The following is a 20,360-nucleotide window of genomic DNA, read 5'->3' on the forward strand; positions in this document are numbered from 1 at the left end:
TATCGAATTAATATAGCTTATTGGTTTTCCGTGAGAATTTAAGGTGTTTATTAGGTTCTAATTTTAAGTATTTCTTCGAATTCTTCGAAGTATAGAGCGTGTTCTCTAATCGTAGTATTTTCCCTTAGTAACGAGGGTAGTAGTATAAGTTCGTTCTCGTCTTCCGTTTCTCTAGGTATTTCTTATTCTTTAGAGCTTATATCGTCGATACTTCGTTGTTCCTCTTTAGGTTATTATCCGAGTTTTATAAGTATAAGGGCTACGTCCGTGTCTTCTTTATTATATTATTTATAGACTGCCTATCGTTATTATCGATTTTTGTTTTATATATCTTCCTAGAATCGTTTGCCGTTCTTCCTAATCTAGTCTTAGGAGACTCCTTTAGGATAGGGGTATTCTAGTTCTGCGAATTTAACTTATTTCTATGTTTTAGGATCCCTTCGTTGCATTATTATAAGGGTTTTCTTTAGTAGCTTTAGGAACTATCCGGTACCGTTTTTATCGCTTAAGTATACCGTATATTCGTCGTCGTAGTATATAGTCTAACTAAGGAGTTTATGCTTTAGTTCCTATCTATTAGTAGCGTTTAGGTGTTTCTTACCTTCTAGGGCTAGTGCCTAGTAGGTTTTCTTCTCCTTACGAGGTTATCTATATTCTTTAGAGTAATATCTAAGTTTCCCGCAGTTAAAATACTTTCCTTTACTTTTCTATATTATATCTAGATCTATCCTACCTAGGTTAGTTATATAGGCGTAGGTAATAGGAGTTTCGCGCTTCTTTTTATAGTTAGCGCGTCGGTTAAAGTTATTCCTATAGGAAGGGTTTTAGTTTCCTCTTCCTTATTTCTTTTCTTAGCGTCGCGTATACTATCTATCGTCGATTCGTACTGCTATAGCGATATAGTTTAAGAGGCCGTTAGGTCGATCTTCTTTATAGAGTTCGTCCTTAACTTCTTCCCTAAGTCCGTCGTAGAATCGCGATATAAGGGGTTTATCGTCCTATTTAAGTTTTAAGGTAACTTAACGGAATTTAGTAGTATAGTCCGATACTAAGGTCCTTTATCGGAGTTCTCGAAGTTTCTATTTAGCTTCTCGTTCTTCGTCGGTTGTTCCGAATACCTTTATAATAGCTTCTTCGAATCCTTAGAAACTAGCAAAGACTTCGTCCGTTTCGCTATTTCGTTATGCTAGTTAGTTATCGAGATAGTCCCTTATAATAGGTCTAAACTAAGCGAGTGCCGTTCTAGATAAACAATTTCCTACGTAGAGTACCTTTTCGACCGGGTTCGAAAGTTTCGTCGGGTAGAACCGGTAGTAGGCCTTAAGTTAGGTAAGAAAGTCTTAAAGAGTGCTATAAGTACCGTCGAATAGTCCTAGCTGCTTTAGTTTAACTGCTTCTCTAAGGTCCCTAACTTATCTATTGCCTCCTCTATTCCTAAGTAACTATACCTCTTATCGAAGGGTAATAATCTCGCGCATTATATCCTAAGGTAATATAGTAGCTCTAGAGTTAGTTAATCTAGCTTGCTATATAGGTATATTAATAGTTGCGATATTGCTTAGAGTAACGCGGTATTGCACTAAATAAGAGCTTTTAACGTATAACGACCGGTGTTATTCCTAAGGGATAAACCTATCGAGGGGTTTATATTAGTAGATATAATAGGGCGTAGTCTAAGTAATAATAAGTATATTATATTAATAATAAGTCGGAGGTCGTAGACTATAGACTATAACTAGGTAATTAGAATTAAAGATAGAATCGTAATAAAGATCTATATTAAAAGCTATCGAGCTATCTATCTAAAGGAGTATTCCGTTCCTTCCTTATATATCTCGAGAGCTTCCCTAGATCGCCGAGAGCACTTAGTAATCCCGTCGCCTAGGAGCGCTAGGGCGCTAAAGCGATCCTACGATCTAGCCGTAGAGCGTTAGAGCGCTAGAGTAACCCGTCGCTCTAAACTTAATTAGCCTATCGGTCCGTCTAATGTTCCTTGCTCCCCACGTTACGTGTCCTCGTAATATATACTGGTCCCCGCGGTTCGCTAGACCGTGGTCGTAATACTATCGAGATAGAGTAGCTAGGTTATCGGTACTTACTTAAGAGCGCCTAAGCACGATCTCCTCGCTAGTATTAGTATTACTAACGGGGGTAATAGACTTATAAGTTTCTAGGCCTATAAAAGTAAGCTTATTAGTAGTCGGAGTTAGGGTATTTAGCGGGGTAACGGGGGCACGACCCTCGCTAACGTTAGGTCCTAGACTAGAAGTCTCTTAGGACTAGGATTCCCCTATACCTTTCTTAGCTTTCTTCGCTAAGGGGGAACTAGCGTCGCTATAAGACTTCTAGGCCGATCGCTTATACTTTAAGGGCGAACCCGCCGCTACTTACTCCTATATATAGCGTAGGAAATCGGCGTTGCGGTTCTTTATCTTCTTTAGCGTAAAAGGTATTATCGTTAATAAATCGTCGATAAAAAGTAATATAAAAAGGTATAAGGGATTAATAAAAAAAGGTATAAAACTCTATAGTAATTATAAGTAAAAGAGTTAAAGAAGAAAAGAAAATAGAAAAAGTAGGAGATATATACGCACGCCCTTTATATTATAGTTATACGGCTAATATATAGGTAATACTATAATAGTTACTCGGCGGCAACCGCTAGTATAATAACTATCAACGTTATAAAGCGTAGACTAACGTATACTTATATAGGCGTATACGCGCGATATATAACCGAAACTACCTTTCTTCCTAACTAAATATATATAGCGTAGCGAAAGCAATATATATTAAAGATATAGCTAAGACGTCTATATAAGAGGGGAGATAATTATAAGAGCGCTACTAAGAGGTATAGGCTAATAAAGCACTTAGGTACTATAAGGAACGGTGTTCCTACTATAAATAAAGTAGCTATAATATACTCTCCCGATTATATAAGCTAATAAGTAGTATATTAATTATAGATAAAATCTTATCTTATAGAGTAAGAATCGCTCGTTATTTTATATATTATTATGCATTAAACGGGTTGCCGGTTATCGTATAATCGGGAATCGAAGGAATAGAGCTAGCTTAGAATACTAGCTAAGACCTCTTAAGAATACCGGCACGACTAACCTCCTTTAAACACGAATATTAGTAGAACTAAGATACTTCTAGATTCACTTAAGGTATCACGGAATTCCTTAGTCTTAGGGCTATACGGCAGCCTAAATCTAGTCCCGAAAGGTTCTTCCGTTTAGCTATAATTGTCTATATAAGACAGCATATCCGCTAGTAGATAGATAGAGAATTATTAACTTTAACACCTCTTCTATACACTAATACACTACCAATAAATTCCGTTGAAAATCCTACCTTATACTCCTTCTTCCTATCTATTACGTAGTCTTACGTAATTCCTTAATTTCCTAAAATTCCGCTTTTGCTTATATACCTTAAGAGGTACGTAGTACTAATATATCGGTAGGGTATTAGTAGGGAATCGTGCTTACCCCGCTTATATATTATAGACTACTCGCTACCCCGACTAAAGAGGAAAAATCCCTCTTCTTATAAGCTTTAGTCTTACGATAAGGAGAATATAATATATATAGCGTAGTACCTCTAGCTATCTCTACTACCTAACTAATCGTACTATAATATATATTCCCTTATACCTTCCTTTTTTTATTAGTAGTAGAAATACTACTAGAAGGGGATTTCTTTTTAGAAGAAGAAGAAAAAGAAGATTTTCTCTTCTTAGAAATTTAAGTCCTATTATCTTTCTTTTCTTTATTTAAAACCTAATAAGTAGGAGCCTTATTCGGGTATAATTTATAGTAATTTACTATAAAATGCCCTAGTTTTCTATATTCCTTATAATAAGGAGTATCCGTAGAATTTCTATAGGATTTCTAAGGCTTCCTTTATATTAAGAAGGCTTTCTCCGAAGATTTATCTATATCCTTTATTCTTTTAGCTTCGTTTAAAAGACTAGCTATTAAGGATTCGAGGGTAAACGCCGTAAAATTATACTTAAGGCTCTATATAATATTTATAATATAGCTTCTAAATTCCTTATTAAGGCAATTAAGAATCTATACTATAAGGATAACTTCTAGAATTTCTATATTATAGGATTTTAAATCCTTATAGATTTCTTTTACCTTATAAAGGTATTTCTCTAAATTAAAGCTTAAGGGACTAAGATTAAAGAGCTGCTTTATAAGTAAATAATTCGACGAGAAATTCGACGGATTATATAGCTTTATAAGCTTATCCTATATAGCTTTAGTATTTATTAAATGCTTAATTTATATTAAGGGGCTATCTTTAACTTAAAGAAAAATCTAGGATAAAGCTTCTATAGTCTTTATATAATTTTCTTACTCTAAGGTAGCGATGTTTTCCTTAGTAAGGATAGCTTCTATCCTCGTAGTCTAAAGAGTATAATTTAAATTTCCCTTAAGTCTAGAGAATTTATATTCTTTCTATCTACCTATTTTATATAAATTTAGTATTATTTCGTTCGTAGGGATCGAGAAGTCTAGACGGGAGTTTAAGAGCGTAGGAAGGTAGAAGAAGTCGTTAGGGGGATTTTCGAAAGGAATTTTAATCGAGTATTTTAATAAGGAATTTTAAAGGTATAAGTTAATTTCCCGGCTTAAAAGGAGTAAGCCGGGCTTATAACCTCTTAAGGTATATAAGCAAAAGCAGAATTTTAGGAAATTAAGGAATTACGTAAGACTATATAATAGAGGGGAAGAAGGAGTATAAGGTAGGATTTTCAACGGAATTTATTAGTAATATATTAGTATATAGAAGAGGTGTTAAAGTTAATAGTTCTTCTTCTATATACTAGCGGACATGCTATCTTATATAGACAATTATAGCTAAACGGAAGAACCTTTCGGGACTAGATTTAGGCTGCCGTATAGCCCTAAGACTAAGGAATTCCGTAATGCCTCGAGTAAAACTAGAAGTGTCTTAGTTCTACTAATATTCGTGTTTAAAGGAGGTTGGTCGTGCCGGTGTTCTTAAGAGGTCTTAGCTAGCATTCTAAGCTAGCTCTATTCCTTCGATTCCCGATTATACGATAACCGGCAACCCGTTTAATGCATAATAACATATAAAATAACGAGCGATTCTTGCTTTATAGGATAGGATTTTGTCTATAATTAATATACTACTTATTAGCTTATATAATCGGGAGAGTATATTATAGCTGCTTTATTTATAGTAGGAACACCGTTCCTTATAAAAGGTTATAAGGAAGCTTTATAGTAAGTCTTATTATATAGGCTCTTTTTATTATAGTACCCCTTAATCTTTCTACCCCTCTATTCTAAGCCTAGGTATTCGGTGCTAATAAAAGGGGTAAAATACCCCTTTTTTAAAGCTAATTTAAGATATCCTTTATAAATAGCTCTTTATTAAACTATATCTTTTCTACCTTATAGCTAAAGTAGGATTTTATTTAGTTAATAAAGTCTTAAAAGGTAAACCTATTATACTTACTTAAGTAAGTTTATAAGAAATAAAGGAAAACTATCTTTAAAAAAGCATTTATAAAAAACATTGCTATAATAAAGCTTTCTTAGTCCTTAGAGATATTAGTTTAGTTAACCTAAATTTCTTTATATAGCTAGTTTAGCTATAAAGGGGTTCGTCTAAATATTCGTCTCTTAGTTTTTTCTTAGCTATAGTATTTATATTTAATAGTCTTTAGGCCCTTAATTTAAACGCTTTATTATTAGCCTAGCTTATATAAAGCTAGGGGGCCTAGGTAACTAAGTTATATATACTAAAGAAGGCCGTCTCTTTAGGCTACTAAAAGAGGGTCCTTAGAACCTACCCTCCGTTAAGTAAGGAAAGCTAACTTCTTAAGAGATTCCTACTTATAAATAGGTCGGAATTTAAGAATAAATTAACCGAATTTCTCTTTAATAAGCTTAATTATTTAATTCTTTTAAACTAGCCTTAAAGTCTTAAATATTATATCTTAAAAGATTCCTTCCTTTTAAAGAAAGTAAAAGGAAATTAAGCTTATTAAAAATTAAGGGTAAAAAGATACCCTTTTTTATCGAGGAATTTATATAGACCTATTAAGTAATTTTATTATAAAATTTACCCTTCTATATCCCTTTATCTATATAGTCTATTCCTTAGTAATAAGGTATTCCCTTTATACTTTCTTAAAGGACTAGAATTATAAGAGTATATTATAGATATTAAGGGAAGTACTAAAGTTAAGGATAGCTAATTTTTATAGGGGATAGTTAAAGGGTCTTAATAAGCGGTCTTATTAATCTATAAGGAAGATAAAGGCTAGATTTACTATACTAACGATTTTTCCTTAAATTTATAATAGCAGTATTAGTTACTATTTCTTAGTACTTAAATCTCGTTTATCTTTTACTATAACGAGGGGTCTTCTTTAAAAGACTATTATACTATTTCTTATAGCCTCTTTAAAGGGTTTAACTCTTTTAGGTTAGTTTTCCTTAAAGACCTATTAGTATTATAATAACTAATAGCTTAGGGATTTATAGGCTAGGTAGCTATTTTACTTAGTCTTTTATTTTTTTAAGGAATCCTTATCTTAATTTAAAACGTTTACTTAAAAACCCCCTTTTTTACCCTTTATTATTAATTTTAATAAGGTTTAATTTTAACTAGTTCCTTAATTTTTTAACTAATAGACTAAAAGGTATATTAAGGGACTAGTTAAGCCGGTCTAACTAACGGGACTAAGGCCGGGCCTAGAGTAAGAGTTAGAGCTAGGGCTATAACTAAGGTAGCTATTAAAGATAGTATTAAGGCTCTCGATAAAGGAGGAGCTAAAGGGGCAATAGCTATAGTAGTAGTAGCGGGGGCTATAGTAATAAAGGCTATAGTAGCTATAGCGGTAGTAGGTTAAGCTATCTAGGTCGAGTGCTAGCTATATAGGAATAAAACTACTTATTATTATACTTAAGTAGCCTCTTTATTTAGATCCTAGCTAGCTTCTTAAAAGATAGTTAAGTAACCGTTATTAATAAGCTTTATTAATAAAGATATATCCTATAACTACTAGCTAGAAAGAGCTTTTATAAGAAAGTATTAGTTAGCTTTCTTAAGGATTTCTTCTTACTTAACTAGCTATAAAGAAGCTAGTAGGTTCTTAGTAAAAAAGGCTTCTAAGTATACTATATAGGTCTTCTTAATATAGTTAGTTATATAGCCCCTTAAGGGAGCTATTAAGGTCTTAAGCTTTAAAAGCTACTACCTAAGAGTTTTCTTTTTTTAAAGAGTAATTAGTTTTATAGTATTAATAGATTCCGTTATTATTATATAAGTAGTAGTTAGTAGCTTTATCTTATAAAGGTATTCCTATAGTAACTCTCGTAGTTACCTAAGGTAGTAGAAAAAGCTCTTTACTATATAAAGGTTAGCTTAAAAAAAAGGGAAGCTCCCTTTATAAATTCTATTACCTTAAAGTAAAGAGGGGGCTTAAGAGGGTCCTACTTATTAAAGAAGACTAAATTATAGATAGTTCTATCTATATAAGCCTATAGCTCTTTTACCTACTTATCTTAATCTTAGGGCTTTATAAAAATCGTTTTATAGACTATAAGGGTAGTAAAAGAATCGTTTTTTAATATTATTATAGGGGAAGGGTAGAAAAGTTAATTAAAAATTAGCATTTCTAGTAAGAGGGGTAAAAGGAAGCTAGAAGGGATATAAGAAAGGTGCCTTTTATAGTAGTTAAAAGGTATAGGAATTTTATTCCTTCTAAGCTTATAACTCTTATAAAGAGAGATATAAGAAGTATATAAAAATATATAAAAGTAAAATTAAAAGTAAGGGGTTTGATAGGTAGGGTAGAGATATTTAATTCTTATAAGGGTAGTAATTATAGTAAGGGAGTAATTATTTTATTGCCTTAATTCTCTTTCTTTCCTTTATCTAACGCCCTTCTTTATACCTATTTAATATCTTAATTAATAAAGAAGATCCTACTTAAAGAAGCTATTAATATCCTCTTAACTACTAAGCTTTTTACTAGTTTTTCCCCTCCTTTCTAGCTATTACCGGTATATCCGTCTTATCTCTCGCTACCTTTATAAGAAGCTATCGCTACTTTTACTTCCCCTCTTACCCTTACCTTTCTCTTTATACCTCCTTTTAGCTCCTTCCTTAAAACCTATTTTTTAGCTGCCTTAGTTCCTTATACTAAAGGATATCTCTAAGAACTATAAAATTAAGCTATACTTCGCGATAATTTTCTAGCTATTTAAGCTACTAGCTATTATATAAAGCTTTAAAATCTATATCTTAATTAGCTATAGTAATAGTAGCTAGCTTAAGGATATACTTAAGCTATTACTTTATTTTAATAACTTAATTAATCTTTATAAACTAGCTATTAAGATCTTATAAAACCTTTTTTTATTTTCGAGGCTATAGATAATATAATTAATACTTAAGCTATTATATTTAAAGCTAGGTAGCTATACGATACTTATTTTAATTATTAAGAGCGCGGCTAACTTTACTAAAATATAGTTAGATTATATAGTTAACTTAACCGCGATTTTCTAGCCCTTTAATAAAGTAGTAAACTTCTTATAATTATTTAGGCGTTTTAAGGGCATTATTATTAGCTAAGGGGCTAATATTCTTCCTTTTTAATAGTATTAATAGTATTAATAGCTATAGTAAGACAAAGTAGCTTAATAAGGGCTTTACTATATTAATTAGCTATAAACTAAACCTATATTAACCTCCCTTAATATTCGTTTTAGTTAAGCTAGCCTACTAAGCTTTATAGTAAATATAAAGGAAGGTAGCCTTATTAATTAGCGCTATATTATCGAAAGATATAATTTTCTTAATTTAATATTAGTATATAGCTTTAATAGGTAAGAAAACTAAGGTATTAAGTAGTTAAAGGATATATAAAAAGTATAATAATACGAAAAGAAAATATATACTATTTTAAAAGTATTTATATATAAAATTATTAGTCTAATAACTCTTATAGCTATTAATAATAAAAAGAGTATTACCTTATTTATAGTACTTTATTTAAAGAATAAAAACTATTTTAGCTATTAAATAATAATAGAATTACTTATATAGCCCTTTAAGAAAGTAATAAAGTCTTAATCTTATAAAAATTAAGTTTATTAAGAAACTATTAATATTAAAGGTCTTAACCCTTAAAAACTATAAAGGGAGTTAAGGCCTAGCTTATAATAAAGATATATTTAACTATTATAGTTTAATAATATAATCTTAGCTACTTTTTAAGAGTCTCTTACTTCTCTAAGCTCCTTAGTACTAGACTATTAAAGCTAAGGCCTTAAAGGATACCTATTCTATTTATATTAAAGTAGGACTTTAATAAGATTACCTATATAGCCGGTAGCTTAAGTAATTAAAACTATTCCTTAATATAGGCTATAGAGGTACCGTTAATATAAGTAGAATTAAGAGATCTACCTTTAATAGTATTATTATTATTAAGATTATACTAGTAACCTATCTAGAGGTATCTAGAACTTCGACGTTAAATAGGAGGGAAAAACCAAAGTGCCTAGAGGAAAACCCTCCCCTCTTTCGTAGCTAGTCCGCCCTTATACCGGGTCGCGGTTACAATACGTAGGAATCTTACGCTAGCTATCTTAGGTATCGTTATAGTTAGTCGGAATCGCATTAGCCCCGCTATAAAGTAACCTTAGAAAGTAACTCCTTTATATACGCGGGGTATATAGCGTTAATCGGTAGTACGAGCGTTTTTAGTTAACGGTTAATAGTTAATTATATAATTATCTCCGACCTTATCCTATAACGATATCTTTCCGGGCTCTGCCTTATTTTTCCGCCGTAAGGCTTAGCGGGCTATTTTTATTAATGCCGGCCTTTAGCCGGGCCGGTAGTCGGGTTATCGCACCGGCTTCGCGCCGTACTTATCGAGTTACTGGTATCGGCCCCGGGTTTTTGTTTTCCTGGTCGGGGGGCCCGGACCGGGGTTAGGGGGAGGTCCTAACGAATTCGTCGCTAGGTCCGGGTAGGCGAGGTCCGGGCCGGCCTACTTGCAGCGGGGCTAGACTGCTGGTGTATTTATAAGCGCTTCTAGAAGCGCTGATTGGCCAATTAATAAGTAGGTTGGCGCAGTCTGCTGGTCCGACTAAAAATTAATCGTGCCCCCGGCCGGATTCGAACCGACTCTAGCGTTGTGGCTAGCAGGCTTCCTAGGTATATGACCACTATACTACGAGGGTACCTTTAATAGTATTAATCTCTAGGTTCTAGGCTAAAAAGCCCGAAATCTACTACTTCTTAAGCGGACGGGTATCGCCGCCGGCCTTAACGATACGGCCGGCGAATTCCTTAACCTAATAATACGTTAGAGGTAGCCTAAGGGCGGCCTAGGTAAGAACCTAGTTAGTAAGGTATTTTTCCTGCTCTTAGCTAAGCCTCTAATATACCTCTTTTGCCTCCTTAATAAGCAGAGCCCCTTTAAGATATATATAGAGGGTCCCTCTTAAAATACCTTACTTTCGATTAATATAAAGCTAAGGTATCCCGTTTTTAATAGCTTTAAGTACTTCTTAGAGCTAGTTTTCGGTTTACTTAGAAAGCTAAGGTATTACTAATATAAATAGTATTTATTTTATAATTATAGGGTAAGGGATATACGAGAAAACATAGTTATAATATAATATATTTAACGACGCGATAGTATTATAGAGAGTGCCGGTATTAAGGTATGCCGGACTTTAGGTAGGCTAATTTATAGAGTAAGAGTTAAGGAGGTTATATAAGCGGAGTAGAGTTAGATAAAGGAGGGGGCTATATATTAGATATAGCCGGCCGATAGGGATAACGGTAAGAGAGAGAGAGAGAGAGGAAGAAAAGGAGAATCGAGTAGAGGGGGGGAGGGAGTATAGGTATTCTTATAGCAATCACGTATACAGCGACGGGCTAAAAAGGGAAGGGGCTTGCCTAAAGCGGAAGGCGGTGGGGGTCGACGGGGAATTTGCAACGACCGACTTTACAGCCAGATTATCGACTTCCCTAACTAATATCGCGTTAACAACCATCTACCGCACTTTTATTCACATATTTCTACTCGCTGCAGCCTCCTAGAAGCCCTCCGCTTACGAGTCTCTTTTGCAGCTGCTTTAAACCACCGCCTGCGTGCGCTGTCTGCTTTCGACTTCGCAGCCTCGACCGCCCACGACTGTAAGGGGCTACGCCCCGATGTGTAGATCTGGCATGGCCAGACTAGTCACGTGCGAGCGCCACGGACACGACTCCTAAAGGGAGCGATGTAGACACGTCTCCCCTTTACACTCTTTGTAGCTCAATTTACATCAATTACGCCCAGCACCTGTGCTAACAGTGCTGACCCTGTAACATATTGAGCTACCAGTTAACAAAAGACAGGACAGACAGAAGGACAGACAGCAGGACAGACAGCAGGACAGACAGCAGGACAGACAGCAGGACAGACAGCAGGACAGTCAGCAGGACAGACAGCAAGACAGGCGATAGGCTAAACGACGAGACGGACGATCGATCGGACGACGAGACGGACGAACAAGATGGAGGACAATAGTAGTTATGCAGGGGCACCGCGACCGGCGGCGCAACGAGCCGATGGAGGGAAGGAGCAAGAGCTCTGCAGATCTTATCTGGGATCGCGGGAGACGAAGAACTGCGGAAGATGTTCACCGGCTAGGCCTAGCAGCGCCACCGTTGACACCCAGCCCGGGGGTGCTCAGTACCCCGGCGATCTTACCCGTCGAACCGAGGCCGGAAGCAGCCCAGGAAATGGACCGTGGCAAGAAGCGCAAGCCGATGACTTGGCCGAAGTGGAACGGTCAACCCGAGTCCTTCCACTTCTACCTCGACCGTCTGGTATTTAAGTACAATACCGACGAAGAGGAGGTAAACGGCAATAACAACGTCGTGTGGTACGAGATCCTGCAGACCTTGCCGGATCAGATGATGAGGAGAGTCGAGGGTTTTTGGAGGCAAGAGAGCGCGAAGGGCAACCCAGACCCCCGGAAATTCTTCTCGCACCTAGCCCAGACGTTCGGCAGCGTGCAGCAGACAGAGAGGGCGCAGGACAGGCTGCGCACCCTCATTCAACGAGACAGCCAAGAGTTTGGGAAGTTCCTCCCTGAATTCGAGGAAACATTGACCAAAGCGGGCGGCGCGAGCTGGGATAATGCTTCCAAGCTCGCATGGCTACGGAACTCGATCTCTCCTGCTCTCCGTGAGCAACTAGTCCCGGTTATCATGCCGAAGGACTACAACGAGTACATCCAACGTCTACACCCGATTGCTTGGGCGTTCGAGCACACCGCGAAGTTTAAGGCGTTGCAGAGGAAGCAGGGCTCCGCGGGCAACGTGACCAAGGGCAGGCATCAGGCATCGGCAACATCCAGGTCGCCGGTAACGACAACACCCCGGCACCGTCAGCAACGTTACCCGCCGAGCAGAACGCACGTGACGCACGCGACCATGACGGCGACGTAATAATGACGGTTACACGCACTCAGGGGCAGGGTCAGAGAGGACGGGCGAACGGCCAGGGGTCAAGTGGAACGAGCAAGACGGTTCGCTTCCAGCCCAGGTCAGGACGGAAGCAACGGGCGAGGTGGGTATCCGAGGACGAACGGAATAAACGCCGTGACGAGGGTCGTTGTCTCCGCTGCGGCGACAACACCCATTTCATTGCCGCTTGCCCCTACTCGCCAGGACAGGACCCTAGCCGGTCGAGGGATGTAAAAGTCCGCACCGCTAGGATCATGCCCTTGCTGGAAGATGATGGTAACGACTCTAGTGAGGAAGAGTCAGGACTTAGCGAGACCCCATCCCTCTCGTGCAATGCGTAGCCTCGAAACAAAGACGGGTCTCGAGGCCAAAGAACGGAGCAGTGGCAAAGAAGAGAAGTTCTCAGGAAAAATGGAAGTTGGTCCTACAATAATTCGAAGCATTATCAATAGGACCAATCTCTTCTCCTCACTCGTAGACGAGGGATGCCAGTGCTACGCCGCGGTTGACGAAGAAGTCGTCGAAAAGTTGGAAGTTCCTATAGTGGAAATAGCACCGCGAGCTATTACAGGAGCATCAGGGGCAATGGAAGGAGCAACGATTAGGGGCCTCGTATGGCTATCAATGGAGGTCAACGGCCACATACAGACGATCTGTGCCTACGTGGTGCCCTGATTGGAATTCCCTAATCCTAGGAAAACCCTGGTTATGCCACACAAAGTCGTACTCAGTGCCCCACGAGAAACGACTATGGCATGAACCTACACAAGACTGGGTAGATCACCTCGGGAAGGAGAATATTCTGCGAAAGCCAAGGAGTTCGAAGAAGCAAAGCACGTACTAGCCAGTACCTTTGTGGGTTACTTTGAAAGGATCCGCAAGCAGGAAGGAAGAGAGGCAGCTGCCACGGCGATTTTCGCTATCAGCATGAAGGATATCGAAAGGGCGTTATCACCAAAGAAACCCATGTCAGAAGCAGAGCTACGCCGAACGATACCCCAGCGGTTCCACGATTTACTGCCTCTATTTATGAAGAAGGAAGCTGATAAGCTGAATCCTCATAAGCCAGGCATAGACCACGAAATCAGAATCAAGGAGGACCCGAATGGCCAGCAGTTACCACTACCGTATGGAGCACTATACGGTATGTCACGAGAGGAACTCCTGGTTCTTAAGAAGACTTACGAGACCTAGTGGATAAAGGATTTATCCGTGCAAGCAGTTCAGAAGCAGCAGCTCCAGTCCTGTTTGTGAGGAAACCAGGTGGCGGGCTGCGATTCTGTTGTGACTACAGAGCGTTGAACGCAATCACTAAGTCGGACCGTTACCCCTTCCTCTAATAGGGACACACTTCGCAACCTAAAAGATGCGAAGTGGTTCACTAAGGTCGACGTGGTACAAGCGTTCCATAAAGTACGGGTTGCAGAAGGAGACGAGTGGAAGACAGCGTTCCGCACCCGGTACGGTCTCTTCGAATGGATGGTTACCCCGTTCGGGCTAAGTGGCGCGCCAGCAACCTTCCAGCGGTATATTAACGGTATCCTACGAGACTACCTCGACGAGTTCGCCTCTGCTTATATGGACGATATACTTATCTATTCGAGCGGGAGCAGAGAAGACCATTTCCGGAAGGTACGGTTAGTTTTAGAACGCCTCGCCGAGCATGGACTACACCTAGACCCGGAGAAATGCGAATTTGGAGTCAAGCGGATTAAGTACCTAGGATTCATTATTCACGCAGGAATTGGCATTCAGGCAGATCCCGACAAGATACGAGCAATAGTCGAGTGGGCAGTCCCCGTTACCCAGAAGGGGGTGCGCAGTTTTCTAGGATTCGTTAACTACTACCGGATATTTATACCGCAAGCCTCGAAATAACTGCACCCTAACAGCACTAACAGGAAAGGGGACTAAGTTCAAGTGGACGGACGAGCACGATATGGCGTTCCAGACACTAAAGACGCTATTTACGAACGCCCTATTCTTACTCAATGGGATTTCGAGAGGCCAACCTTCGTAGAAGCAGACTGTAGCGGCTGGGCGCTTGGGGCACACTTACGCAGGAAGTCGACGGACAACGCAAGCCAGTAGCGTTCCACTCGCAGAAGCTATCACCGGCTGAGCGCAACTACCCAATCCATGATAAGGAAATGCTCGCTATTATTCGTTGTCTCGAACAATGGTCAGCCGAGCTACGAAGCTGTGATAACTTCGTTATCCTTACCGACCATAAGAACCTCGAGTATTTCATGACGCGCCAACAGATCGGAAAGGCAGGCACGTTGGGCTGAATATCTCTCGCGTTTTAACTTCCAGCTCCAGTACCGTCCGGGACGGGAAGCAGTGGTGCCAGACGCGCTCTCTCGCCGCGAACAGGACCGACCAAACGAAGCGGATCACGAAGCACGAGATATGCAGCTTATTCCAGAAGCAGCCCTACGTACCTACGTCGGAGTAACGTCGACTCAAGCGGGAGAAGGCGAAGAAGAACACACGGTTTTCCACGACCCAGAGCTACAACAATTATGGCAGCAAACGGCAAACCAGGATCCAGTCTTTACAAGCGTTTATAACGCGGTACGAAACGGATCTCGGTCCTCGACCCCAAGCTTAAGCTGAAGGTACAAGTCGCCGAGTGCTTTATTGATCCTCGGGGGCACCTACGACTACGTGGCCGCTTATGGGTGCCAGGCGCACCGATCACGACAGAAGCAGCAGCCAAGGCAGCACCGCTAGAGCAGGAGTCGCTAAACGAATTACGGGGCTCCTTAATCCAGAAGGTTCATGACTCCCATGTAGTAGGCCACCCGGGACGGGAAGGGACGATAGAAGCCGTATCCAGGGACTTCTACTGGCCGCTAATGCAACAGCATATCCGACGTTTCTTGCGTAACTGCGATGTCTGCGGCCGTACGAAGATATGGCGCGAGCATAAAGGGGTCTACTTAGACCGCTACCCGTACCGGACCGCTTCTTCCGCCAGATACAGATGGACTTTATTACGGACCTCCCTTGCGAACGGTAACCGCTGCCTCTGGGTTATCAAGGACCGGCTAAGTAAGGAAGTTATACTCGAACCGATGCCAACGATGGAAGCGGAAGCATGTGCAGAGCGTTTTCTATGGTGCTTCGCCCGCTACCACTGGTGGCCCGACGCTATAACGAGCGATAGGGGCTCGAATTGGGTAGGCCGCTTTGGAGGCACATGTGCAAGTTACTGGGGATCGACCAGCAGCTAAGCACGGCGTACCACCCCCAAACCGACGGAGGCCCTGAGAGGATGAACCAAGAAGTACAGGCATACCTCCGCGCCGTGATTAACCAGAACCAGAACGACTGGGATAAGTGGGTTCCCGCGGCTCAGATGGCGTTAAACGGTCGGGTCAATACCTCTATAGGGATGTCCCCATTCTTCGCTATACACGGCTATGAGCCGAAGTCACCAGTTCCCTCGTTACGGAAGCATATGCGGAAGAGTATCCTCAGCATTCGCCAGAAACCAGGGCAAAGAAATTTGTTACCAAACTACAACAGATTACGGACCTCTGCCAAGCATCAATGGCGACAGCTACGCAGCAACAAGAACGCTTCGCTAACAGACGACGGAACGCGGCAGAACGCTTCGAAGTAGGCGATAAGGTTTGGCTTGACTTACGGAACTACGCGTCAGAGCGACCTAAGAAGAAGTTCGACTGGCTGCACGCTAAGTATACGATAAGCAAGGTACTCGACCCGTACACGGTTGAACTAGCAGACCTCCCGAGGGGCTGCTATAATAGGTTCCACGTCGACCAACTCCGGAGAGCGGGGACGGACCCAATGCCTGGTCAGCAACGCACAGACGCTCAACCCCATCTATCCAAGTAGACGGGGAGGCTCACCAAGTAGTAGAGGAAATACTATGCGCTAGGTGGAAGAGAACCGGCCGCGGCCGTAGGCGGAAGTCCTTGTACGCTGGCAAGGTTGGCAAGACCCGACCTGGACCTCTTTAGACAATATGCAACAGACAGCGGCCTTGGATAAGTACGAACAGAGATACGGCCCGGCTCTCGAAAACGATGGACCATACCAGCACCGACGAGTGGCAACGGAAGCACAGCCGGCCCAAATCCAGGGGCAAGTCGAAGGAATACAACCACAGCTGCAGATACAGGGCAAGAGAATACGCGGACCACTACGGGCTAGGACTAATGGCGACGCCCCGTCGATAGTAACGGCACCAGACCCTATAGACGACGGCCCTACGATCGTTGTAGAGGGGACCAGGAACAGGAAAAAGGGCACCAGCGCCAGAGAGGAGTAGGGGTTAATGTGGGGCTACGCCCCGATGTGTAGATCTGGCATGGCCAGACTAGTCACGTGCGAGCGCCACGGACACGACTCCTAAAGGGAGCGATGTAGACACGTCTCCCCTTTACACTCTTTGTAGCTCAATTTACATCAATTACGCCCAGCACCTGTGCTAACAGTGCTGACCCCGTAACAACGACGAGACGTTACTAGTGATGGGATGTAAAGTAGTCAATCAGAGTGATGAAAATACGGATACAAAGACGCTGTGATTGACGTGTTCTTGTGTGTTCCTAGGTAGACGGCGAAGAGCTCTATCGAAAAGAAAATACAAACTGCTCGAAATGCTTAGCGATCCTCCAGTCACACAGGCTGTTAGCTTAGCAACCTGAGACCGGTGCCCCTCTTGCATTGTGTATGTTCAATAGGGTTGACATGAAACTCATGGTCGAGTTCAGTGTTGCTAATAATATAAACAATACGTATATTGGCAATATGGACCCCTCGCAATATTATTGTATTGTCAAGAGGTGCGTATTGTATTGCGCAATATGCCATTGGTCCATATTGTATTGTATTGCCAGTGACCAAATATATTGCCAGTAAAACAATATATCCCGTATATCCCACGTGACCTCATTATTCAACCGTCGTTGCTGAAATATCGTCACCCTGAAAATCCTGTATCCCAAACCATGACTTCAAGCACTCAATGCCTGAATTACATCACTCCCAAGTCGATTTCGACGGTCTGTGATGGTTATTTTTGCCCCAGAGAAGAGTCTTTCGGGCTCAGCAGACATTGCGGGAATTGACAGTATATCCACCGCCATTTTGCTCAGGTATGGGTAGTTCTTTTGCTGTGTTTCCTCCAGCCACCATGCGAGGGCGCTTGTGAACCCATAAACCCGTTCAGACTTACAATATCGCTCGTACTCGTCTGTGATAAGTGCTGGTTGTAGGTGCTTGTTTCTCCAATTCAAGAACTCGTTCGTGGTCGTCAACGGAACCTCAGATAGAGAAGGCGGCTCCACAGGTTTATAATCATCCCACAGTGTCTCCATCAGCTTCTTTGACGAGTCAGCCCACTCCTTCTTCCAGTTTTCGTGTATGTAGTGCCATTTATGCGAAGGGTGAAGCACAATCGCAGCGACGTAGGCAGGCGATTCGTCAGTAAGACAATAGTACTTATCCATCTTCGCCCAGCCCGAGTTATACATTGGTGCCATAATCGGATCGTCGATATGTGCCTCTTTTCCTGCTTCGAATTGCGCCAATACGAAGTCCATAGCCAAGAGAACATTGTCAAGAGTTGCAAACGATGACTCAAGGGCCTTTGTCGTCATTTTAAGCTTCTCCAAGAAAGACTTGATCTTCTCGAGGATGACCCACCCTCGGAGAGAGCTCGTCTCCGGCACAATCTCCTTCCACCCATTTGTTGAAATATCCTCGACTGCGCCTCTAAGATGCAAGGCCGCTCGTAGCATGGTGTACCACGAACTCCACCTCGTGTCATTATCTCGCGCAAGCTTGCGATTATGGCTGATGGCCAGAAACTTTGGCGACGCTGAACACTACTTTGGACGAAAACCACGAAGTTGTGGAGCTTGCCAAGGGGACCCTTTTTCCGCCACGCCTCGATCTCTTTTAGTGTCACATTATGCCCATCACGTTCGTCGTCTTTGAGCTTCTCATTATCGGTAACGAAGAGGAAAGCTTTGGCGGCAAGGTTGATAATGTGACCTTGGCAGCGGAGTCGGTGAGATTTGGGATCGTATCGAATGTCATATCGACGTAGAAGGCCTGTAAATGTTAGGGCCAGTCAGAAAAACAGTGCGCCGTACTTACCAAGGAAAGAGATCTCATCATTGTATCGTTATTGCCTGCATTGTCCATCACAAAATATCCAAGGTTGGAAGCAAACCCCAGTCATCAACCACTTCAAAATTGCCCTTGCCAGGTGATATCCGTCGTGCTCACTGTCGATGTCTTTCAAAGCCAAGACATGGTGTTCCAACTGACTGTCTTCTGCAACGTAATGAGCAACTACGCCTAAGATGGCCAAAGAGTTGGGGAAGTCCATAGGTCGCAGCTGATATGAATTTTTGACTTTGCTGACTGGATGCGCTGCTTGACCTTCTCCTTCTGACCTTCGTACTGCCGCATAATCCATTTCTTGATGGTCTCGTGTGTATCTGGAAGCCAAGTATCGATATCGGCGTTGAGGTAGGCTAAGAATGCTCGGAATTCTGGGCATTCCACAAGCCTAAATGGGAGAGAACAGGACGTAATAAACCTTACGTATAAAGCTTCGAGCTGGTCTGGGTCGATCGAGTCTCCGGATTGATCGTTGAGCCGACGGCGTTTTCGGGGATGTTCTTTGGCCGTAACACGAGCTATCTCGAGAATAGTTCGTATATTCGTGACTTTGGCAGTTCGTGGCGCGCCTTTTGGGAGGCCGTGACCGTCAGGAGGAGGATCCGTAAGGTGCTTGGCTGGGGCCGCAGTTCCACCGGAACAGCAATACGTTTTGTCACAGTGTTTGCAGCGCCATTCTTCTTTCCGGTCCGCTGATTGTAGTATTTCGTCTCTATGTCCTCGTCTGGCATATGAGAAAAGACCCATGATGTTCTTGGCTTGGCCGAAGGGTTTATGGAGGCCGTGCGAGGTTGCGACGATTGGCATTCAGTGGTTTGGGTCTCATCTGGATCATGCAACCGTGGGCTGGAAATCTCCGAGTATTCGTCTGATATTGACGAATCCCGTCGCGGCGATGTTTGAACAAAAGGCAGGCGTTGTTGAGGCATCGAGATTGCTTGTAAGTCCTGGGGTGGGAAAGCGGGGTTGAGGAGGAAAACAGTGTTTGGACGGCGAGCCGCTACCCTGTAGGTCTGGATTTATACATACATTTACGCGTTTCCGTGCGCCAATAGGAAACTTTTACGTCCTGGAGGTCCGCCAGACGAAAAACAATACATAGAACATGCTTATATTTACGCGTGTTTTTTGACGCGTCATCATATTGGCGCGAATTGGGGAACGGAAAGGCGAATGACTACCAACCAATACAAACAATACAAGCCATATATTGCCAGTATGGAAGGCGCTATATTGTATCGTCACAATATGACGGCGAGCATATTGTATTGGTACAATATGAGAAATCGCGTATTGTATTGTATATACTGCAGTATACTACTTTATTGTCATATTATTAGCAACACTGGTTCATTGGAATGAGCCGGTTTCTAACCAGACAAAGCCAACTAGAGAGCAAGTAGTTGACCCATGGGAAAGTCACGTCACTGAATCTAAATGTGGTTCTCTTGATGCTCCAACCACGAACAGAGTAACCGGTTGCCAGTGGCGAGCAGAAGAGCGATGCAAATATGATCAAAGCCACATCTCTTGTTACGTGATCCACAGAGTAAACCCATTTTCTCGCCTTTCTCTAAGAATGGCGATTTTCGAAGCGATATAATAGTCGATGGAAATAGCAGGTACTCAGACCACAGTAGCCAGGAGAGGCG

The 20,360-nt window shown here is 41.6% G+C and overlaps 1 protein-coding gene across 1 annotated transcript; it reads left to right on the plus strand.

Annotated features, from left to right (window-relative positions):
• Positions 1-11,811: 11,811 nt before the first annotated feature.
• HRG_03187 (uncharacterized protein) lies at positions 11,812-12,522 on the plus strand (the record flags this gene model as incomplete). Its single annotated transcript, XM_044861658.1, has 1 exon — positions 11,812-12,522. One exon carries the CDS (start codon positions 11,812-11,814, stop codon positions 12,520-12,522), a length of 711 nt encoding a protein of 236 aa, XP_044722684.1.
• Positions 12,523-20,360: the final 7,838 nt, after the last annotated feature.

The sequence above is a fragment of the Hirsutella rhossiliensis genome (genome assembly GCF_020360975.1).
Source record: "Hirsutella rhossiliensis strain HR02 chromosome Unknown scaffold00003, whole genome shotgun sequence".
Lineage (NCBI taxonomy): Eukaryota > Fungi > Ascomycota > Sordariomycetes > Hypocreales > Ophiocordycipitaceae > Hirsutella > Hirsutella rhossiliensis.